Source organism: Chionomys nivalis, chromosome 3, assembly GCF_950005125.1.
Source record: "Chionomys nivalis chromosome 3, mChiNiv1.1, whole genome shotgun sequence".
NCBI classification, from domain to species: Eukaryota; Metazoa; Chordata; class Mammalia; order Rodentia; family Cricetidae; genus Chionomys; species Chionomys nivalis.
Genome location: NC_080088.1, coordinates 81,173,743 through 81,199,628, shown reverse-complemented (window position 1 = coordinate 81,199,628; position 25,886 = coordinate 81,173,743). Strand labels below are relative to the sequence as shown.

The 25,886-nt window shown below is 36.3% G+C and overlaps 1 protein-coding gene across 1 annotated transcript in view; it reads right to left on the bottom strand.

Moving 5' to 3' along the window:
* Positions 1–3,772: 3,772 nt before the first annotated feature.
* The window catches only part of LOC130871351 (zinc finger protein 850-like), a 169,464-nt gene continuing 147,350 nt past the window's right edge, over positions 3,773–25,886 (bottom strand). The window contains exon 10 of the mRNA XM_057764696.1: positions 3,773–4,735. Coding sequence (XP_057620679.1) covers positions 3,773–4,735 — 963 coding nt within the window. The remainder of the gene's footprint in view (positions 4,736–25,886) is intronic.

Below are 25,886 nucleotides of genomic sequence, written 5' to 3'. Positions count from 1 at the left end.
AATAAACTTATTAATTTGAAGGAATATGAATGACACAGATAAAGAAAGGGGGAAAATGGGTGTAGAGAGCTGCACTGTGCAGTGCCATGAGGGTGGTGCTGGCTTTCACCCATCACCTCCTCATGAGAATGTGCTCTAAGTCACGTACTATCCCATATATGGCTAAGACTGAGAAGGTGGTCTAAGTCACATACCATCCCATATATGGCCTAGACCGAGAATGTGGCTTGCTTCCGTGTACCTAGACCTATCTGCTTTTCCCACGTAGCTTGCTGGGTCTGGCTAACCAGGGGCTATTTTAGCTGTGGGTTGGCTTTCCCCAGTATTTGAAGATTGTTCAAGGTTCCTGAATAAACTGCTGAAAGAAGAGTCCGGTGTTGCGTCTTCCTTGCTGGTCAAGGCGGTCACGACAAATGGGGAACTGATAAATAATACAATGGCCATCTTTGAGCTTTCTTTTATTTTCTGTACTGAGACAAAGGCTTAGGAGGCTTTTTCTTTCACCAGCAGGCTGTCTCCTCCAGCTGTCCAGTTTAAGACAGATATTCACAGTCAGTTCTGAACATGGTCACCTGAAGCTTCAGGTGATCACAGTTCTTGTGAGTGAGCAGTGGCTATGTCATGTTCGAAGACAGCATGTCACAGCAGTCCTCCTCACCCTCAGGCAGGACATTCAGGACCCACTTCCATGACATCCGCTGTGTCTAGGGGAAATGGATGATCTCCAGGTCCCGTTTAGGAATGAGCATTCAGGGGCACTCCAACATTTTGAAATTATGAGGTTGTGCATTTGCTGCTGTGTACTCTATAAAGAAGAACCTCTGACCAAGGCTGACAGCTGAAGACATCTATCCATAGAAATGGAAATATTTACAAATCATTACTCCTGTCACACAAAGTAACAACAGTAGCATCATCTTAAAGGAATATATGACTCACCCAGCCATGGTCTTTTGACCATGGACACAGTGCCAGGTACTAATTCCTACCTAGAGTGCAGGCCTCACCAGAGCAGCAGGAAGTGAAATACACAATAACTCTCACATCACCATTGTACCAGTGATTTTCTCATATTCTGTATGCCCCATTTAAATGATATTTTCTTATGCTGAAATAAAAAGTTTTAATTTCATAAGATCCTATTTGTTGATTTATGGTCTCATGTACTATGGGACAAGTGTCCTATTCAGAAACCCCTTACCTGTGCTTAAAAGTTGGAGGATTTTCTCTACTGTGTCCTTTGGAATTTGTAGGGTATCAGGTCTCATTTTGACATCCATGACAGTTTGTGTATGGTAGATGATAAAGAGCAGAGTTTTATTGTCTACATGCTGAAAACAATTTTCATAATCAGCATATCTAAGACAGTATCTCAAATGCCAACATATATATGAAATACAAATATGTGTGAAAAGTTACCCTAGTTACTCACAAGTACTTTCTGCTCTCCAAGTGGACCATGTTGAATTACCCAATCTTGTAATATGAGATCAAGCTCTGACCACTCAAGCTAAGTCATGGCAACCACTTGCATTACAATACATTTTCAACAGGACTTATAACCTGGCTCAAGTACTCTAGATTTTGTGGTCATTTTCTTGGGTCCAAGACGCATTTCTTACAAAGTGAAATAATATTTGGAGTGTTCCATAATTCCAGCTTTGAGTGCCTTTTTAGTGAATACATTTTTTTCCAACTCTAAATTTTTCTAAATGTTGCAAAGGAAGTGGGAAAAATATGCTATGGTCATTGTAAAATAAGACATCCCAGGTACTGTGGATACTATAATGATAGTTATGACTGAAAATTTACCATAGACATACCAGCTGAATCACTTGTAAATATGCATACTTATCATAGTGAGTTCACTATGCTGAATCACATATATGTGCATGAGTTTGTGTGTAATTGTTATCATTGCACTTCATGTAATAGATGATTCAGGGAATGAGCTTAGATAACCACCAATATAGCTAAATATATGGATAAAGAAAACATAATATGCATAAATAATGCATGATAATCAATCAGTGAATAAAATTGTAGAAAAAATTACTGTCTCAAGTAAATTGTTGCAACTATGTATTATTAAGTAAAGAAATAGACAACTCTCCAAAATACAAATAGCACATGTCTTCTCTCATAAATGTAATCTAGGAAAAATATGAAAGGAGGATGAAAAAATTTTCCAGAACTATGAGGGCAAATATTTTAGATGGAGGGAGTATAACAAGGAAACAAGGGGGTGTATACAAACACATTACGTATTTTATATAATTAAAATGTACAGAATAATAAGATTAATTTTGTAATTACAATTTCTTACCTTCAACTCCACTATAAACCACAATCTCTGTTCTCTTCCAAGTTTATGTCCTTTATTCATGCATTGCTATTTTTATACATAAATTTGTATACACATATGTTCCTAAGTACAAGGAGACCAATCCATGCAATGTTACTATTCTATATGTTTTCAGGGCTGTCTGTTGGTTACAGGACAACCAGTTTATGTGTTCCTCTTTGGGAAAAGCCACCACTCCCACTCCCTGCTTTCCTAAATGACTAGAGTTCTTTGATGTTTTTCCTTGTTGTAGAGAGCCGCGTGGAGTCGCACCTGATGGCTATGTGTAGAGAGCTGCATGGAGTCGCACCTGATGGTGCTGGCTCCCGCCCTCCGCGATCCCGAAAGCGAGTGCTCTCTGTGATAATCAACTCCTAATATCAACTAGGCCTGACTTATGCTATTATCATGCAATGATTGTCAGCTGCTTGCATATGCGTGGACCCATAGGCAGTGTCCACCTGGCAATCTGGGGTTGGCGGTCTGTGCCTATTTAAGGGCTTGGAGAGGTTTGCCCAGAGAGAGGGAGAGAGAGAGAGAGGGAGAGGGAGAGAGAGAGAGAGAGAGAGAGAGAGAGAGAGAGAGAGAGAGAGAGAGAGAGAGAGAGAGAGAGAGAGAGAAAGGGAAAGAGAAAGAAGTTGTGAATAAAGTCCTGAATAAACTGCAGCAGGAAGAGATCCGGTGTTGCATCCTTCTTGCTGGTCAAGGGAACCGCAACACTTGTAATTTTTCCTTGTCCAGTTTTCCATGCCCATTGATATCTTCCATCTACCTCACACTGATTTGAACCACAATTATACAAAGTTTAAAGTAATCTATGTAGTGTGTCTATCTCTGTCCTACCAGCTCATCCATGGAAGTGTTCATACTTACGATACTCTACTATTAGAGAATAGACTATCAAAAAAAAATGCAATAAAAATGGGACAAAATGCAACGGTTTTGTTGCAAAGTCAGAAATTACAAGACTTGAATTTTAAAACAAGCTAATATTTATTTAAGAGTCACAAAAAATTCACAGAAAATAATGTTTATATAAAGTATAATCTCATTACATAAGCAACCATATTCCAAGAAATTAAATGTGCATCAAAATCTGAACTAGTTTGAGATTGGCTGTTTTTATCACACATTATCTTAACATACAGTCAAGAAATGTTATTGATCAATTTACTCCTACTAGAAATATTTACCTATTCATAGTAATTAATTCTTTAATAGCATGTTTACAATGATATATAAAATCCGTTTACAACAAATGTTTGATGACAATAAAGTTCAAGTCTGGATACAATGTTTCTATATTCCTAAGAACTGCATAGCTGTCTAAGTATTGACCAAGATTTGAAAATTAATTGAAGGATGTGAGTCTGTGAAATAAGCTGGCTAATGCTTGAAGATCTGTACAATGAATTAATGTGAGGTGCACTAAGAAATTTCATGAAATGTACCCATTACATGCATTTTGTGATGCTTTCTAAGACTTGAATTTGTGTGAAAGGACTTGCCACATTCTTTACATTTGTGAGGCTTGTCACCAGTATGGAGTCTGTGGTGAATGTAAAGAGTTGCTCTACGGGTAAAGGACTTGCCACATTCTTGACATCTGTAAGGTTTCTCACCAGTATGGAGTCTGTGATGAGTGTGAAGAGTTGAGACCTGGGTAAAGGCCTTGCCACATTCTTGACATCTGTAAGGTTTCTCACCAGTATGGAGTCTGTGATGAGTGTGAAGAGTTGAGACCTGGGTAAAGGACTTGCCACATTCTTGACACCTGTAAGGTTTCTCACCAGTATGAATTCTTTGATGGTTATGAAGATTTGAGACATTGGCAAAAGACTTGCCACATTCTTGACATCTGTAAGGTTTCTCACCAGTATGAATTCTTTGATGGTCATAAAGATTTGAGGCCCTGGCAAAAGACTTGCCACATTCTTGACATCTGTAAGGTTTCTCACCAGTATGAATTCTTTGATGAGATAGAAGAGTTGAGGCACAGGTAAAGGACTTGTCACATTCTTGACATCTGTAAGGTTTCTCACCAGTATGAATTCTGTGATGAATATGAAGATTTGAGAGCTGGGTAAAGGACTTGCCACATTCTTGACATCTGTAAGGTTTCTCACCAGTATGAATTCTTTGATGGTCATAAAGATTTGAGGCCCTGGCAAAAGACTTGCCACATTCTTGACATCTGTAAGGTTTCTCACCAGTATGAATTCTTTGATGAGATAGAAGAGTTGAGGCACAGGTAAAGGACTTGTCACATTCTTGACATCTGTAAGGTTTCTCACCAGTATGAATTCTGTGATGAATATGAAGATTTGAGAGCTGGGTAAAGGACTTGCCACATTCTTGACATCTGTAACGTTTCTCACCAGTATGGATTTTCTGGTGAGATTGAAAGTTTGCATGACGGATAAATGACTTGCCACAATCTTTACATTTGCCTACCTTCTCTTTGGAATTAATTCTCTTATGCATAGTGGGGCATGCATATCTGTTGAAGCACCTTCCACATTCTATATAATTGTTTTGTCTCTCTTCATTTTGATTGTTTATATAATGCCTCCCTTGTTTCTGGTCATGCTGAAACAAAAAGAAGTTGTGTTACAATCAAAATTATCCTTACGATTATCATGTATGTATTGGCTCTTAGGAAAAATAGCCTTCTTCTATGAACTTATATAATGGGAATTTGAACTTATATAATGAACTTTTTGGGAATTTGTCCCTTTAAGAAGAGGATTCTGGAAACTATTCTTCTAAGAGTTCCTAGGAAAGGCATTAATAACATCATTGAATGTGTAACGTTTCTCATGACTGAAAATTCTATGATATATTTTCAGTCTCATTTGATTGAGAAAAACTTCCCACATTTATCTCACAAATAGATTGTAACAAAATGTATTTTTTGTTGAGAAAACTCTAATGAATGTTTAATAGAATACATGTTATTCAGTTTTTAGGTTTTTAAATATTCTTTGTAGAAAAAAATGCTTTAAAATTTATTCGTATTTTTTTACTGAAGAAACTGCTTCTGAAATTGTAAGCGATCTAAGGTGAAATCTTTTCAGATAAGGTAGAAATTATTGACCTTTATTTCTAGTACAACCCAGGATGGCTGATGAATAGAGATTATTTAAATTATGACATAATCCATTCTCTCTTCTTTCTTCACCAAATATTGAAATCATCCCTAAATGAAAGGTTTTAAAGTCACTACTTACAGCTACTCCTGATACCAACTTCTGGATACAATCTTGTCTATTCTCTTGTGAAAATAAGTCTCGTGTTTGATGATAATATAAAACTGGAAGAAAGACAAATATATGATTATCTGAATTAATATAGTTAGGTGAAACCTTTTCAGATATATAAGTGACACAATTTTATATATATGTAGACATATATGCAAGATGGCATATTATATAAAATAAACTTCAAATCATTTATTCTAATGAAACAATCTTCTTAATGTAAATGGTTAGAATATCTTTTATAACATATATTAAATACATTATAAAAATGAAAGGATTAAGCTTATGTTATCTTAGAGGTTCCAATCACAATTTTATAATAATAAATGAGATTATGGTGGTTTGAGTGAAATGATCCCATGTAATCAGATATCTGAATACATAGTCTAATGTTGGTGGATATTTATGGGCAGGATAAAGAGGTATCAACTTACTGGAACACCTATGCCCTTGGACAGTGGCTTTAAGAATTTTAAAGCCTTCTGATAACAACAGTAAGCTATCTACTTCCTGTTGTGATTCTAGATGGGACCTCTCACTGCTGCTCTACCCCCTTGCCAACTGCTACCTCTGATTCATCATCATGGATCTTTCTTCTCTATATTGCCTTTATCTTGGAATTTTATCACAGCAATAGATAATAAGTAACTAATACAAAGACTATAACCCAAGTGCAAAAAATTACACTCATAAAATTGCATTATCTTAATGGATTTAACACATTTGTACAATCCCTTGAAATGAAAAAAATGAGTAATATTAAGAAATTAGACAGAATATTAATTAGTAAGGAAAGAACAAATGATGAACTGGAAACAGTTACTACTAGCGGTCTACAGAGAATCATGTATACCCCAAGGAAGATATCCATAAAATTTCAGACGTCAAGGAAATTCACTAGGACTGATATTTTTTATCTGAGATATATTTTTTCTTTTTCTTATACAGAACATAGATGCTTTCATAAAATATATTCTGACTATGACTTTTCATCCCTCAAATGCCCTGAGATCATCCCCATCTTAACTTATGTCTGAATTTACCCAATTTCAGTCACTTCTTTGAAAATAAATAGGCATCTAAAGAATAACAATAAAATAATATAATAAGAATCAAAGAAGTCAGATAGGATAAGAGAAGAATGGGAAATAAAGAAAAAGCACAGTATTTATAGAGAGAAAGACACACATTTGTACCCACAAAATTGCATAAAACAAAGCCAAAGAAAACTCTAGAAGGTGTAATGTACATAAAGATTCTGTATGGTCAAAAATAAAAGTAAATAAACTCCCAAAATATACATTATGAGGGGAAAAGAATGTACAAGAATTCCATAAGTTGTGTTGGTGATATACTTTAAGTGCTGGTTATGGGGAATTCCTGTTACTTTTATCCCCACTGAGAATCACTTGGAGAAAATTTATTTTTTCTTTGGGGACTCATGGTCTGTTGGAAACAGCTTAGGTAAGATTAGAATTAAATGCTCTTATTTTTCAAGTGCATTTTTCTAGATTCTTTTACAAAATGAATGTAATAGATGAGTGGACATAAGTTATTATCTACAATTTTTTTGATCAATATATCTGTTTTTTTACCCATACCATTATTATACAAAACCTAATTATTATAAAAAATGTAGTATAATTTAAAACTCTGAATGGTATATTGTTTATAGTTTTATTTTTCATGGTTGTTTAAGCTATTGTGAGGTTTCTGTTTGTTTGTATCTATATGAGGCTGAAAACTGTGTTTTTGAGATCTCAGAAGAATTGTGTTAGAATTTTGATAGGATTTTCACTGAATCAGTATATTACTATATCAATTGACCAATCCTTGAGCATGTGCATTTTTCCATCCTCCAATATCTTTTTCAATTCATTTCTTCAATGTCTTAAAGGTTTTATAAAGGTCTTTCATTGTTTTAGTTAAAATTAGCCAAAACTATTTTTGAGGTTATTGTGAAAGGTATCATTTCCCTGAATTCTATTTAAGTCTTTTCTCATTTGTATATAGGAGGGCTACTGCTTTTTGTAGGTCAATTTTGCATTCCTATCCTTGGTGAAAGTGTTTTTCAATTGGACAAGTTTCTTCATAAAGTTCTTAGAGTCTTTTATACATAAAATCATAGCATCTGCATATAACATTCTTTTGATTTGTTCCTTTGCTATTAATCACTTCTAGATCTTCTTCATTTGAGTTCTTGTTCAAGCTAAGATTTCAAGTACTGTATTGAATACATATAGAGAGATTGAGTGCACTTGCATTGTTCCCTTTTTTAATGGAGAGGCTTTGAATTCTCTCCATTTAGTTTGATGTGGGCTATACACTTTCTGTGAATTGCATCTTTTAAGTAGAGGTATATTTCTCATACCCCTAATATCTCCAAGACTTTATCAAGAAGGGGTGCTAATATTGTCAAAGGCTTTTCTGCATCTAATAAGAGGAACTTCTGGAATTTGACTTTAAGTTTGTACAAGTGGTAGATTATATTTACTGATTTTGAATTTTTCATCTAACCCTACATGTCTTGACGTAAAGCCTATGGTCGATTATCTTTTTGATATGTGCTTGGATATAGGATGCAAATATTTTATTGAGGACTTTTGTATATATGTTCATAATGAAATTGGCATATATTTCACTTACATTTTGGGTGTATACATGGTTTAGGTATCAAGGTAACTGTCCTCATGAAAAGAATTTCACAGTGTTCTGCAGTTTTTATTTTGTAGAATAATTTGAGGAGTATTCATGTTAATTCAAGAAGCATTATTAAAAGATATAAGGTACCACCTACTATCATTATTCTGCTTAGTATTAAAATTATTTTTAATGTCCTATTGATTTACCCATAGACTGTTGCATCTCTAAGCCTTCATTTCCAAACGTCTGGCAGAATTTGACAACTAAAGGTGACTCACAGGTGGAAATGGTCCAAACAACAAGATAATATTTAATTTTAATGAGTATGTTTATAGCAAACTTATTCCATGGACTGTTCAGAGCTCATTCAACACAGAGTGATAATACATAACAAGGCAGGAAGTCATGAATGACTGTAAGAAAATAGTGCTTTCTGTACACAACATGACAGTTGCCGATATAAACTGAAGTAATTAGGATAGAATGTATCAGACCTGGTCAATCCTAAGCCAGATTAAAATCATTGGGAGACACTAAGAAGAGGCCAGGAGATTCATGCCTTGCTGAGAAGCTACTATTATCTTAAAGATACTTGGAGAAAGGAAATAATGTTGATTTCAAGAATGTGTAACTCCTTACTATTCAACCATATTGTAGGCCATGTAGTCTCAACACTCAGAATTTTATGGGAGTTTCATATTGAACCCTGTGAATGTAAAAAAAGAAGCAGAAAAAACAAACCAAAGATGTCTGGAGGAAGTGGAACATGGGAAGAGTGGAGAGTTGAATTTGGTCTAATGACACTGCACGGTATTCTTAAATCACTAATAAAAGTATTAAAAGTAAAATATTGAGGATATACAAATTCGTTTCTCCAAACCAATTCCAATACAGATATAAAACACAAAGGAAAACAAGTCCATATACAACATATATGTGGAAATTAACATATAAATTTTGATATTCAGAGGTTAGTAGGTGACATTAAATTAGACCAATAACATGTATGACCCTAAATAACTCTTAATTTCTAAAGAATATTTTGCAGAAATAGAAAAAGTTACATTTAAGTTTTATAGTATCTGACACAAAGAATGAAATCTACAATCTTCCAAAATGAATACAATATAGTTATAAGACTTATATTTTCTGATTTTATGTGAGGCTACACAACAGTGAAAACCATGTATTTCTTTCATGAGAGCAGACAAACAGACATGAACAGGTACAGAGCAATACTCCTTCAAACATTGTGAAACTTTTTAATGCTAATATTCATTTCAATATTGTTAATTTCAAGACCTGGTGGAGTTCAAAGATATGGCAACAAATCATTTTACTTCAGCTTTATACCATAATTTAATTTACTAATTCAAAATGAATTTTAGGTCATTTTATGTGACTGAGACTTATAAAGTAATTTGGAATAATCATTCAATGTGAATTTTTACATAATTTTTGGTAGAAATATTTGTGCATCTGTTACAGGGAGAGGGAGCCTTTTGTTCTGGCTACCTGGATAGCTTACACACGAAATATTCACACAGAAACTAAATTAATTAAAACATTATAATGTTTGGCCATTATCTCTAGCCTCCTATTGGCTAGCTCTCAAATTTTGATTTAACCCATTTATATTAATCTGTGTTCACCATGAGGTCCTGGATTACCACGAAAGATTCAGCATATCTGACCTGGCATCTCCATGGTGGCTCTCTCATTCTGACTCTGCTTTTCTCACAGAATTCAGTTCTGTCTTTTTTGCCTACCTAAGTTCTGCCCTATCAGGCCAAGCAGTTTCTTTCTTTATTAACCAATGAAAATAATACATAAACAAAAGGACCTCCTACACCATGCATCCCACATCAGGGCAGAATTTCTCCATGCCCTAGGTTTCCCACGTGTGTCAATGCTTCATTATGGCTTACCATGTTCATTGCCTTCTGTCTCTCCTATGTTCACATTCCAGGGCTCTTTGCTTTGTTCAAGAAAGCTGATCAGGTCTGGTTTTGGCACTGAAAGACCTGCATATCAGAAGAGACCTATGACCATAACTTTGGAAAACAATAAAACACATGGATTTCTCATAAACCACCATACTGATTATATAAGATGGCCTATAATTTAAAATTCCAACTATGATTTTCTTAGTGCTATCTCCAAATATTTTAACACAATCAAAAACATTTTTGTTAATATTTTATACCTTGAATTTCTTTGTAAATAACTACTGGATCAAATGCAAACACATTATTAATCATTAAGATGCAAATTAATATATAATCTATGATATGTCTGAAAAGTAAAATGCATTATGAACATTTGAATGATGAATGTCAACTCCAGGAGTCAGGAATACATTGAAAAGATGAAGTTACACAAAACATTGTGTTCTACATAATGAACTCCAAGATTTTTATTAAATGGCAAATGAAAGTGAGGCAGACAATTCAGACATTGATGTAAAACATACTTGTAGGAAACAATTATAATAAAGAAGGAATCATGAAAGTAAAAATCTCACCCACAGAGACCATGTTACTGTAGGTCTCCAACATGACTTCCCTGTACAAAGCCCTCTGTACAAAGTTGAGGCTGTCCCACTCATCTGGAGAGAAATCAATTGCCACATCCTGGAATGTCAAGATTCCCTGTCATGAAAGGAAAGAGTTTATTAAGTGCCCACGTAAACATTTCTTTACTTAGACTAAGGATACAAGAGTTCATCACAAAACTTGATGTGTTCTTGTTTAGCATTATTCTAAAAGACATACTCCAAAATACAGTCTATACTAAAAATCCATGTGCTGGAAATATTAAATCAAGTAGGACAAGTTAAGCTGCAGATCTATGGGATAAATTGGGGTATGTGAATGGGAGGCAGATTATCTTCATGTGAAGTTCCAGACTTCACCCGTGCCCTTAATTATCTATCCTCATGGTAAATTTTTCTTTAGAAACCACCGGTTGAAGAATCATGAGCTATAAAGTTGCAACCATGTGGACATACACTGTTGTCAAATAAAAATATGTCAACCATAAGATGTGTAGCAAAGGAAGAATTTCCATATCCATGAAAGAAGCAGAAATTCCTACTGCATATGATTCTAATGACATCAACAGTGGGGGACTTCAACACCCCACTTTCCCCAATGGACAAATAAAGCAGACAAATCCGAAAAGAGAAATAAGAAGACTAACAGATAAATGAATCAAATGTAATTCACAGACACCTAAATATCATTCCACCCAAACACAAAAGAATATACCTTCTTCTCAACACCTCACAGAACATTCTCTAAAATTGATCACATACTTGGTAGCAAAGCAAATTTCAACAGATACAAAAAAATGGAGTAACCCCCTAGATCTTATTGGACCACTGTGGTTTAACATTAGAATTCAACAGTAACACTAATTTCTGAAAACCCACTAACACATGGAAAATAAACAGTGCTCTACTTAACCACTCCTGGGTCTTGGGAAGCTATAAACAAAGAAATCAAAGACTTCCTAGAATTCAACGAAAATGAAGGCACAGTGTACAAAAACCTATGGGACATTATGAAAGCAGTGCTAAAAAGATAGTTCATAGCATTAAGTGCCCACATAAAAAATGTGAGGAAAGCTCACACTAGTGACCTAACAGCACAGCTGAAAGTTCTAGAACAAAAAGAAACAGACTCATGCAGGAGGAGTGGAAGATAGGAAATAATCAAAATGAGGGCTGAAATCAACAAAATAGAAAAAAGAAAACAATACAAAGAATCAATGAAAGAAGGAGCTGGTTCTTTGAGAAAATCAGCAATATAGACAAACCCTTATCCAAACTAATCAAAAGGGAGAGATCGAATATTCAAACTAACAACATAAGAAATGAAAAGGAGGATATAACAACAGAGAGTGAGGAAATCCAGAGAATCATTAGGTCATACTACAAAAGCCTGTACTCCAAAAAATTGGAAAATGTAAAAGAAATGGGCAAATTTTTAGATAGCTACTATATACCAAAATTAAATCAAGACCAGGTTGACAATTTAAATAGATGTATAAACTGCAAGGAAATAGGTGTTATCACAAGCCTCTTAACCAAAAAGCCCAGGGCTGAATGGTTTCTGTGCAGAATTCTACAAGAACTTCAAAGAAGAGCTAATACCTATACTCCTCAAAATGTTCAACATAATAGAAACAGCACTTGGGAGACAGAGGCAGGCAGATCTCTCCGAGTTTGAGGTTAGCCTGGTCGACAACAGCTAGTTCCAGTACAGGTTCCAAAGCTACAGAGAAATTCAAAAAACAAACAAACAACCAAAAAAAAAAAACCTGGAAACTTGAACCCAAGAGCACATCAGAAAAATCATCCACCATGATGAAGTCAGTTTCATCGTAGGATACAGGAATTGTTCAATGTACAAAAATCTATTAATGCAACCCACCACAAAATAAACTGAAAGATAAAATCATATAATGTAGAAGGAGCTGCAGGCCACTTTCTGCTGCCCGGCTCTGGGCCACTGGCCAGCTTTACCCAAAATAATTACACGGAAACTGTATTCTTTTAAACACTGCCTGGCTTATTATATCTAGCCTCTTCTTGGCTCTCATATCTTGCTTAACCCATTTCTAATAATCTGTGAGCACCACGAGGTGGTGTCTTACCGGGAAATATCTTAACCTGTGTCTGTCTTAGAGAGGAGAGGCATGGCATCTGACTCACTTCCTTTCTTCCCAGCATTCTTTTCTGTCTACTCCACACACCTATGCTCTGACCTATCAGGCCAAGCAGTTTCTTTATTAATTAACCAATGAAAGCAACACATAGAAAGAAGACCCATTTACATCAATATAATCATCTCATTAGATGTTGAAAAAGCATTTGAAACCCCTTTATGATAAAGGTCTTGGAGTGATCAAGGATACAAGGAACATATCTAACCATAGTAAAAGCAATGCACAATAAAACAACAGCCAACATCAAATTAAATGGAGAGAAAGTCAAAGGCATTACACTAAAATCAGAGACAAGACAAGGCTGTCCACTCTTTCCATATCTATTCAACATAGTTCTTTTTTTTTTATTCTTTTTTAATTAAAATTTCCAACTGCTCCCCGTTTCCCATTTCCCTCCCCTCCTCCCACACATTGCCCCCTCCCCCCACTCCCCTCCCCCATCCCCACTCCTCTTCTCCTCCCCCCAGTCCATTCCCCCTCCCTCTCGATACTGAAGAGCAGTCCAAATTCCCTGCCCTACAGGAAGACCAAGGTCCTCCCACTTCCATCCAGGCCCAGGAAGGTGAGCATCAAAACAGGCTAAGCTCCCACAAAGCCAGTTTATGTATTAGGATCGAAACCTAGTGCCATTGTCCTTGGCTTCTCATCAGCCTTCATTGTCCGCCATGTTCAGAGAGTCCAGTTTCAACCCATGCTTATTCAGTCCCAGTCCAGCTGGCCTTGAAGAGCTCCCAATAGATCAGTTCCACTGTCACAGTGGGTGGGTGCATGCCTCGTGGTCCTGATTTCCTTGCTCATGTTCTCCCTCCTTCTGCTCCTCATTTGGACCTTAAGAGCTCAGACCATTGCTCCAATTTGGGTCTCTGTCTCTCTCTCGATCTATCGCCAGTTGAAAGTTCCTGTGCCATTTTCCTTGGCCTCTCGTCAGCTCTCATTGTCCGCCACATTCCGAGAGTCCGGTTTTATCCCATGTTTTTTTTCAGTAGCAGTCCAGCTGACCTTGGTGAGCTCCCAATAGATCGGCCCCACTGTCTCAGTGGTTGGGTGCACCCCTCATGGTCCTGACTTCCTTGTTCATGTTCTCTCTCCTTCTGCTCCTCATTATAACCTTGGGAGCTCAGACCGGTGCTCCAGTGTGGGTCTCTGGCTCTATCTCCATCCATCGCTAGATGAAGGTTCTATGGCGATATGCAAGATATTCATCAGTATGATTATAGGATAGGTTCATTTCAGGTTCCCTATCCTCAGGTGCCCCAATGAACTAACTGGGGACATTGCCCTGGGCATCTGGTAGCCATTCCAAGTTCAAGTCTCTTGCCACCCCTTAGGTGGCTCCCTTACCTAAGGTATGAGTTTCCCTGCTCCCCTATCCAACCTTCCTTTATCCCCAATCACCCCGATTCCCCCAGTTCCCCTCATCCTCTCCTTCACACTTTTCTCTCCCCATCACCCATCATCTCCCCATCATCAACATAGTTCTTAATGTTCTAGCTAGAGCAATAAGACAACAAAAGGAGATCAAGTGGATATAAATTAGAAAGGGAGAAGTCAAACTTTTGCTATTTGTATATGATATGACAGTATACATACATGATCCCAAAATATCTACTAGGGAACCACTGCAGCTGAATAAATACCTTCAATAATATTGAAGGATAAAAGATCAACTAAAAAATTAGTATCCCACCTATATACAAATAATAAAGAAACTGAGAAAGAAATCAGAGAAACACTACCCTTTATAAAAGACACAAACAACATAAAATATCTTGTGGGTAACACTAACCAAACAAGTGAAAGACCTGTTTGACAAGAACTTTAAATCTTTGAAGAAAGAAATTGAAGAAAATACCAGAAAATGGAAAAGTCTCCCATTCTCTTGTATAGGTAGAATCAACATAATAAAATGGCAATACCATCAAAAGCAACCCATTGATTCAATGCAATCCCCATCAAAATCCCAAAAGTAATCTTCACAGACCTTGAAAGAACAATAATCAACTTCATATGAAAAAACAAAAAACCCTGGATAGCCATAACAATCCTGTACAATAAAGAACTTCTAGAGGCATCAATGTCCCTGACATCCAGCTCTATTACAGAACTACAATAATGAAATGGTCTGGTATTGGTATAAATCAGACTGTTCGACCATGGTATGGAACTGAAGCTCTGGATATTAATCCACACACCTACAGACACATAATTTTTGACAAAGAAGTTAAAATTATACAATGGGAAAAAGAAAGCATCTTCAACAAATCGTGCTGGCATAACTGGATGTCAACATGTAGAAGAATGAAAATAGATCCATATCTATCCTCAAGCACAAAACTCAAGTCGAAATAGTTTATAGACCTCATTATAAATCATACCTCACTGAACCTGATAGAAGAGAAAGTGGGAAGCATCTTTTAATGCAAGGATACAGAATACTACTTTCAAAATATAACCCCAGCAGCACAGACATTGAGAGCAACAATAAATAAATGGTACCTCCTAAAACTGAGAAGCTTCTATAAATCAAAAATCACAGTCAATAAGACAAAACGGATGCCTACTAAATGGGAAAATGTCTTCACTAACCCCACGTCAGACAGAGGACTGATTTCCAAAATGTATACAGAACTTAAGCAATTAGACATCAAAATTCTAAATAGTCCAATTAAAAAATGGGGTACTGAGCTAAACAGAGAATTTAAATAGAAGAGTCTCATATGCCCAAAAGACACTTAGGGGAATGTTCAACATCCTTAGCCATCAGGGAAATGCAAATCAAAACGATTCTGAGATACCATCTTACACCTGTCAGTATGTCTAAGATCAAAAACACAAATGACAGCCTATGCTGGAGAGCATGCAAAGTAAGAGGAACAGTCCTCCATTGCTGGAGGGAAGGCAAACTTTTACAACCACTCTGGAAATCAGTATGTAAATTTCACAGAAAATTGGGATTCAACTTACTTTAGAACCCAGTAATACCACTCTTGGGTATATGTCCAAAGGATGCTCACTCATACTACATGGACATTTGTTCAACTATGTTCATAGAAGCATTATTTGTAATAGCCAGAACCTGGAAACAACCAAAGAGTCCCTCAACCAAAGATTGGATAAAGAAAATGTTGTACATTTGCACAGTGGAGGACTACTCAGCAGTAAAAGACAGTGGCATCTTGAAATTTGCAGGCAAATGGATAAAACTATAAAAATAGTCCTGATTGAGGTAACCCAGACCCAGAAATATGAGCATGGTATGCATTCACTCATAAGTGGATTCTAGCTGTAACCAAATCCTATAGTCCATGACCCCAGAGAAGCCAAGTAACAAAGAGAATCCTAAGAGAAACATGTATAGATCCCCATGGGAAGGGAAAATAGACTAGATCTCCTGAGAAAATTGCGAGTATGTGGATGGGAGGAGAAGGGAGGTTAGAAGGGTAAAAGGAAAGGAGAAGGGAATAGTGGAAGGGAACTAGAGGTAACTGGATAGTTGAGACTGGGAAAAGACAGAGACAGAGAACAAAGAAAGAGATATCTTAATTGCGGGAGCCTTTATGGGATTAGCAAGAAAACTGCCACTAAAGAAATTACCAGGAATCCACTAGGATGACCCCATCTAAGACCCTAAGCAATAGTGGAGATGGTTTCTGAACTGGCCTTGCCCTGTAATCTATTGATGACGATCTCAAATGTCACCATAGACCCTTTATCCAGCAACTGACGGAAGCAGAGGCACAGATCCACAGCAGAGCACTGGGCTGATCTCCCAAAGTCCAGTTGAAGAGTGAGAAGAGTGAGAATATGAGCAAAGAGGTCAAGACCATGATGGGCATCCCTGCTGAAACAGCTTGCCTGAGCTGAAAGGAGCTCACCTACTCTGGCCAGATAGGAAAGGAAGCAGCAGAGGACCGAGTTAGGACTTCTGAATGTGGGTGACATTTGTATCCCTGGGGCTGACTAGGGGACCACTGGCAGTTGGCCAGGATTTATCCTTACTGCTTGTAATGACTTTTTGGAACCCATTCTCTTAGTAGAGATACCTTGCTCATCCTAGATGTAGTATGAAGGACTTGGTCCTTTTTCAAAGCAATATGGCTTACCCTCTGTTAGGAGTTGGAGGGGTAGAGTGGGGGAGTAATGTAGAAGGAATAGGAAGAGGGGAGGGAGGGGCTACTGGGATTGTTATACAAAATGAAAAAAAGATAGTTTTATAATAAAAATTTATAATAGGAGGAAGCTAGTGTGTAAAAACCAAAGATGATGGAGAATACCAATACCCCCACATCCTTCCCCACCACATAGCGCTCTACCTCAACTGGATTGAAGATCATATGAACTAGCAGAAATTGAGGCAGTATACACAGGGCATGTAGTTATGTATGAGATTTAGTACTATAAATAAGAAGTGTACTCATGCACAGATTCCTAACCCAGAAGCTATCTCTAATTCATAACCATTTGCAAATGAAAATTTAGTTTTTTCAAGGAATTGTCATTACTCTCAAAAGTATGCAGCAAGCTAAGCCTAAAAAATTCAACAGTGAGCTTGGCGGTGGTGGTGCACACCTTTAAGTCCAGCACTCAGGAGGCAGAAGCAGGTGGATCTCTGTGAGTGTGAGGACAGCCTGGTCTACAAGAGCTAGTTCAAGAACAGGCTCCAAAGCTACAGAGAAACCCTGTCTTGATAAAATACCCCTTTCTAATTTAACAGCATCTTGGAGATTCCTTGTCTCATAATGTCATGTCAGAACTTTGCATCCTTTCTTTCCCTTACATCTTATCTTATTTATACATTTTCCAGTTGAGTGTTTTGGGGGATTTTGTTTCTTTTGGCTTTTCTTGGGCTATTTGTCTTCTAATTTTTTTCTATTATTCTGTGATAGTTTGTTTTTTCTTATTATATCAAAGTACATTATTTGTTATTATTATCCCTTAAAAACCAGTTTTTTTTTCTGATGAGAGAAAGAAAAGGTTTGGATCTGGATGGGAAAATGATGGGGGAAATGGTCATAGTGGAGTTGAGACAAACACAACAATACAACTTGGAAATTATTTAAGGAAGACTGTTTTATATAGAAACATAAGAAAAAACTTATAAATGGACCCCTTTTATTAAAATATTCATATGAAAACAACCGTGTTCATTGGGGAAATGTGTGGAGAGCCCATGCTAGGTAGTTTCTAATGCAAGGAATCAAATAGAAATAATTAGGGAGAAGTTCCCTTTTCTGCAAAAGATGTGATAGTTTTTATGTTCATCACTTGGCAATGCTTCAAAATAATTATTGCTGATAACATGAATCCAACATATCCTGGCTACAGAATCAAACACTGTATATGAATCCAGGAACAAAACAACCCAACTAATGATCTCTGAAGTGGTAGACATTGTCACAGAGAACCAAATACAGGTGAATGAAATCAGCATTAATACATTAAGATAAACTGATGACAACTGTTCACACTCAGAATCATATCATTATTGCTGGGATAGTGATTGCCCAAGGACTAATGCATAGAAACTGTAGTGTGAATACAAAAGCATCATTTTTATGCCACACATAAGCTACGTATGTCTGCCACATTCCAGATTCTCAAGTGAATTCCATATATGTAGTTTTGTTTTCCATAAGACTATGCCATTCCTAAGACTACTTTCTCATAACTGAAAAAGCTATGCTAGGCTATGCATTTCATGTGAACGAACATACATTTTCATAAGCCAGTAAACCAAGAGAGCCCCCGGCACAATTCATGCCATATATTTGCATTTTCTGTCTTTATATGAGGATGTGAGTTGGTCTCTGGAGGAATTGGGCATCAGGAAACTACAATATTCCTCTGTTACAATGGAATCCTCCATGATAAGCATCATCAGTTCATTGTGGATCTATGTTTTGAAAAAATAAATGAGCAGGCAAGAACAAAACAAAACAGTGGGAATTTGACACCGTGTAAATAGTATACATTTAAAGACTCAATCATAACTGTCACAATTTAGCACAGACAAACAAATGTCAAAAGAAACTCCTTAGGTAAGACTACAAGAAGCAGAGAAAATGTGCAACATAAATATATCAACTCTGTAGAAGAAATTGAGCATAGCTGCTGTGCAGAGACATACTTACTGTAGAACCACCCATCTCTTCTGAGCTTCTGTTCCTGAATTCTCTCTAGAGGATTTGCTTTTTAAAAAGTATCACTAAATACCATTCACCTGCTACACACGCACACTCACCATCTGCAGAGCCTCAGAAATCAGGGAGTATTTACTCCTGGCTTGGTTTAACAGATACTCATGAAAACAAGAGAGATTAAAATGCTGAGTTTCTCCCTTGCTGAGTTCAAGTGGTCTGCTCAGCAGTGAGACCTTGGGATGCCATAGCCTGTTGTACTCAACCAAGGTAAAGCAGCAGTGGGGAAAGGAAAGCTGAACTCAAATGGAGATCAAAATCTTATGAAGCTTCTCATAACCTCTAACTTGGGTTTACTGGCAAGGTTCACAAAGATGTCGGGGCTGATAATTAGATTAACGAATAGAAGCTGTGGAATGAAGCACAAGTGAAAGCAATTTTATTTCAACATGCATTTGTGACTTTGAAATTTTGTAAGAACTACAAGTATTTTCGGCTTCTTTCAATGGAAGCAGTAGAGTTCAAAATGATTCAACCCTAGACATTGATCATTAAGCATGTAGCATATTACCACAGTATGTTATGATACGTTCTTATGGACTCATATATTCTGATATGAAAAACAAATACTGAGCTTTTCACAATTCCGGTGAGGATGTTAGGCACCATCTTCTTACTTAAAATAAGTAACTAAGAGCTATGCATGAAGGATGTGGGGATAGGTAAAGAAGGACGCCTAGTAAATAAGAATGGAACCTTTGAAGTTTGAGTTTCACTCTACTTACTCATTTCACTGTCACAAGGAGACAGTAGACTCCATTAGAACTTGATGTAGCACAGATAGACCATGTATATGAACAACAAAACCACGGAATATGGTTTGAAAAACATTCTGTTCCTTGTGCCTGATTCTTTCTGTCCTTTGTACAGAGAGTTTTTATTTGTTTGTCTCTCCTCCCTGCCCATTTAAAAATGCTTTACACTGATGCTGAACTATTTTGCCATCACATTTGATCTTTCTGACAATTTGATAGTCTCTACTGTTTGGATAACTTAGTTATGTCTCCCAGTGTAATAGGTGTAATGGATTTATTCATCAATTGTTGTCCTCAAAGCTTTACTATCAACTGCTTCTTCTCTTACTCAGAAGCAGCTGAATGTGTATAAACATGTATTTCTAGATGTTTGACACAGTAAATAGCTCTCTTCACTGTCTGTGATCTCAAGCCAATCTAATGTGGACTATTAAAAGCAACGAATGACATTCACCCTTGAGAGATTATTCATGAGAAAAATTTTGTAAGCATGCTAAAATTTAAAAAACACTTAAGTTAAATTTATTAAAATACAGTAAAAATCCTACAAGATACTTTTAAAATCATTTCCTCCTATATTATTTGTTGTCAAGATAATCATTTGAGATATAATAATCATGGATTTGTGGGAAAAATCATTGTTTAATAAACACTCCTAGGGTAAAATATTATAAATTCTCTGAGGAAACACAAAGGTCAAATCTTTAAATGTGAGAATTGTTTTCACATGTTAAATCTCATCTAATTCATGTTTTTGGATACGTGACACACCATAACATAAGTTTATTCCAAACGACACCGACACAATTAAGGTCACGGACTCATGATTTTTAGTTTACTTTTAGAGAATGTAAATTATTTTCAATTTTTAAAGACAGCCTAGTGATTTGACACAGACTGAAGATAACTGAAGATGTTTAACTGTTAAATATTAGGAATGTATTACTTTCTTTGGTCTATGACTTTTGACTTTAAAAGGCATGCTAAATTTGAAAACAAGCACATAAAGGAGAACAACTTCAGTGGGAAACCCAACCAAATAAAGACTCCGCACTCCATCCTGTAGTAAACAACTTTGGAATTAGAAAAAAAAAATATGACGGTGACTATGACAGTCCCTCTCTCTCTTCCTTCATGAGAACCCTCAGTGCAAATGATGAGAAAATTATGAATGGGCAGAGTGATTGCCACTGGATGTCTCTAAAGGAACTCATCAAAAAAAATTTAAAAGAAACATTCGTGAAATAGTTGAAAAACATAAATATGATAATCATTTGAAGAAGGTACCATATCATATACCAAAAGAAAGAAAAGAGCTAAGGATAATTTTCTCTAACTTTAAAAGCAATGTAGTTCACATGTAGGGGGCATGGGAGAAACATTTGTGATCCATTGTCTGCCAGGCTGCAGAGATCATCTAAACAACAGGACCTAAGTCATATATATGCCGCACATTTCCGCATTCCCAGGACCCTTCCCACTCACCTCATTGAACTTAAGTGAAAAAAAAATAGAATTTGATAAATATAACAAGTGTGTCTTTATGATAAATGAAGAGTCTTATTCTATAATAATAATATGGAAAAATAATGATAAAAGCCTCTGTGGAATTTCCAGTTGAACAGAAGCACTAAATGCTTTGTATGCATATAACATCATAAGTCAAATATATTGACCTAGAAATTCAAACTTAGACATTTACCTAAGTCTAGTACACCAAAGGACTGTGATTCTCATAACTGAAATACTAGTCATGTCACTTTACAAACAGCATGTGATTCTATTGGAAATTCCCATATCTGGACAACTGGATTCCCTGGCTATTCTGCCTCAGATATTCTTATTTAAATATTTCAGAGTTCTGTGTAAGTTTACATTTTAAGTTTAAGTTATGTTTATGAATGGTTATCTCATTGAATCCACATGCTTTTTTTACAAGCCATGCCCTCTGTAGCTGTCCATGTAGCTGTGTTTTCTGAGGCCTCTGTTTGCCTAATTTTTACATTATAGACTATAAATGTCTTTCTCCATTCACTGAATCTTGGCTGACCATTGCTCTGTCTGCTGGTGTCTCTATTCTAGTAAACAGCAGTGGATAAATTGTACCGAATTACTGAAGTAAGGGAGACCTGAACTCTCGCCCTCATTCGAAGCCCTAACCAGTCACCAAGTTCTGTTTTTACAAGGTTCTCTTTCTACAGAGAACAGGTTCATTTAATGATGTTAGAATTCATACAATAGCATTTTACCTATTTTATTGTACCAAGGGAAACTGGTAAAGATCATCAGATACCTTGTTCATTATTTCATGTGGATGTTAGAGCATGTTAGAAAGTGACTCAGTGCAGACAGTCTGTATGTAGGGAGGACAATGTCACAGTGCAAAATCTGAAGTATAATTTAGACTTCGTTTGACTGCCACCTAATGTCCCATTGGCAGAATGGTCTTATTTGTTTCTCTTGTCTTTTAAAATTTTAATAGTGATTTGCTCCTACCCTGAGCTTTTCCTACCTTGGATTTTCTTTCCATTCCTGTCTCCATGGACATCTAATTTCCTTGCAGCTATCTATGTAGTAGCTTTCTGTGAACTTTTCCCTCAATCATTTCCTCAAACATTTACTTTGTCTGTTTGTTTACACATGAAGTTTAAAACAAGCTGATATTTATGTGAAATCACAAATAATTTCAGGAAAATTAAAAATTGCATTTATATAGAATATAATCACATTACATAGGAATAATATACCAAGAAACTAAAATATCCATCAAAATCTGAAAGAATTTGATGTTGGCTGCTTCTTTAATATATTATCTCTTGACGTACAGTCAAGAATTATTATTGTTTACTTCAATCCTACTAGAAATATTTATTCATAATAGCTGATGTTTGAATAATTGTGACCATAACAATAATGCATAAGCGATTCAGTTTACAACCAATATATGATGACTATAAAGTTCAAATCTAGATACAATGCTTCTAAATTTATAAGAACTGTCAAGTTAAGTATTGACTAAACTTTGAATATTAGTGATCTTGAAGATTTTTTGATGTTAAATAAGTTGCCACATTCTTGACATCTGTAAAGTTTCTCATGGGTATGAATTCTGTGATAAGATTGAAGAGTTGAGACCTTGGTAAATAATTTGCCACATGCTTGACATCTCTAAATTTTCTTACCAGTATGAAATCTTTGATGAGTGAAGAGTTAAGAAATTGGAAAAGGATTTGCCACATGCTTGACATTTGTGAGGTTTCTCACCAGTATGGATTCTCGGGTGATCTTGAAGATTTCAAAGAACTTGCAACATTATCGACATTTATAAGGTTTTTCACCAGTTTGGATTCTGTGATGAGTATGAAGAATTGAGACCTAGGTAAAAGACTTGCCACATTCTTGATTGACATCTGTAAAGTTTCTCACCATTATGGATTCTCTGGTGAGCTTTAAGATTTGCATGATGGGTAAATGACTTGCCACAATTTTTGCATTTGTATGCTTTCTCTTTGGGATTATGTCTCTTATTCCTAGTGAGGCATGTACATCTTTTAAAGCACTTTCCACATTCCTTATAGGTGTTTTGTCTCACTTCATTTTGATTCTTTATATAATGCTTTTTGTTTCTGGTCATGCTGGAAAAATAAGAATTCTGTATTATAATCAAAAGTCTCCTTAAACTTATCATATATGTATTGGCTCTTAGGGAATCAGCCTTCTTTTATGCTTATAAGCACTAAGTAAAAACACACTGTCATTTAGTGTTTTGGGAATTTGTCCCTTCAAGATGAGAATTCTCATAACTATTTGTTGTAGGAGGTCATTTGTTCATTTCCCAGAAGCCCAGATTCCCGTAATAATCACACAAAACTATACTAATTAAATCGCTGCTTGGCCTATTAGCTCTAGTTTTTTATTGCTAGCTCTCACACATTAATTTAATCCATTTCTATTAATCTGTGTATTGCCATGTGACTGTGATTTACCAGGTCACATTCCGGTATCTGTTTATGGCAGGGCTATATGGCATCTCTAAACTCTCCCTTTGTTTCACCAGCATTCAGCTTAATTTCCCTGCCTACTTTTACTCTTTTGCTGTATCACAGGCCAAGACAGTTTCTTTATTAATTATTGGTATTCAGAACATACAGAAGGGAATTCTATATCATCTCCCCTGTTCTGTTTAAATAAAAAGGAAGGTTTTAACTTTAACATAGTAAAATTACATAGAACAAAACAGTTATTAAGCAAGAATTACAGTTACAATATTTAAATATACTTTATCTGTTCCTATAACTATGGAAAACTGCAATTATAACTATGTATTCTTCAACTCCATCAATGACTCCAGAAGGATATAATATTACCTAAGTAAACAGGAAGTGCATTGTAAGCAACTTCCAAACCTCCAGAATGGACAGAAACATTTCGCTGCCTGGTCAGTCACCCAAGTTCTTCTGTAACACTGGAGTGTCCATCTTCAGCCTACAGGCTCATCGTATCCAGAAGACTTTTCCATGAAGCAGGAAATTTCAAAGACAGTTCTACCTATATTGGCAGTTTATCAGTCACTTTTTTCTGTGTCTTGCAGAATGTCTGGCAGACTTTTTCATAAAGCAGGAATATCGAAGGACAGTCTCACCTTTAGGCAAGTTCAGCAGTCATTTCTCTGTGGGTCCTGCATGTCCAGTTCATAGAGCACATCATCAAGCAGTCGAGGAAAGAGCCGTTTCTTGCCCAATTGTCTAACAAACTCTATGAGGAGCCTCTTTTCCAAAGCAACATATCCTTAGACTCGAATTCTGAAGTCAAGATACCATTTTGTTGATTTATCTTACCAGCCCCCTAAATATCTCTCTGAAGTCAAAAAATTCAAAGAAAACACTATAGTATACATAATCCAGACTCTCTGTGTATTTTCCATTTTATGTGGCTCATTTTTCTTACTGTATTAGTTTTTTTTACAAGTTTATTCTGTTTCTTTAAAGACTTTTTTTTTTTTTTTTTTTTTTTTTTTTTTTTTTTTTTTTTGGTTTTTCGAGACAGGGTTTCTCTGTGGTTTTGGAGCCTGTCCTGGAACTAGCTCTGTAGACCAGGCTGGTCTCGAACTCACAGAGATCCACCTACCTCTGCCTCCCAAGTGCTGGGATTAAAGGCGTGCGCCACCACCGCCCGGCCTCTTTAAAGACTTTAATTTTTTTAAAAAATTTGCCTTTTTAAAATAACTCTCTATAATCCTTTTCTTCTCTCTCCCAAGCCTACAAACATATATTTATCACCACCACCACTGTGACCCATTTGGAGGTCTTTTTCATCTGAATTTTTCTTGTTTATCTGCTCCTTAAAATGGTAAGCATTTCTTTAAAAATCTAAGCAGTAGCATTGCTAGGGCAAATATGGCCCCGCCTGCTTGGTCTGCACAGTCTAACATGGTGAAAGTCTGTGCAATGGCTCTGAAACTGCTAGATGGGGGCTGTCCTCATCACATCAACTCTGATAACAAGTTGGCCCATGCTGCCACTAAGTAATTGCAGCACACTACCCACAAACCCCATTTAAATGCTCAGTCTCGTGAAAGAGTCAGAGTTTGTGCTGGCAGCCGAGCCCAGAAAGACAGCATTTCAGAAATGCGCAGCTTTTTTTCTGCTACCACTGAATCTGGAAAACCTCTCTTAAAGCAACTATAGCACGCTGCCAGCAGGAAAAAAAATGCAACTAAACTTGGTTATTTTAGTGCCTAGAATTCCTTTCCAAGCCCTCTCGGTTTCTGTGTGGATTTAGTTATCACATGTTGGTACAACAATTTGTATTAAGGAAGCCACTTGTTTGTTCCTGGCTGCTCAACCCCAAAATAACCACACAGAAACTGTATTATTTTCAATACTGTTTGACCAATAGCTTAAACTTATTTCTGGCTAACTTATACCCTAAATTAACCCATCTCCATTAACCTATG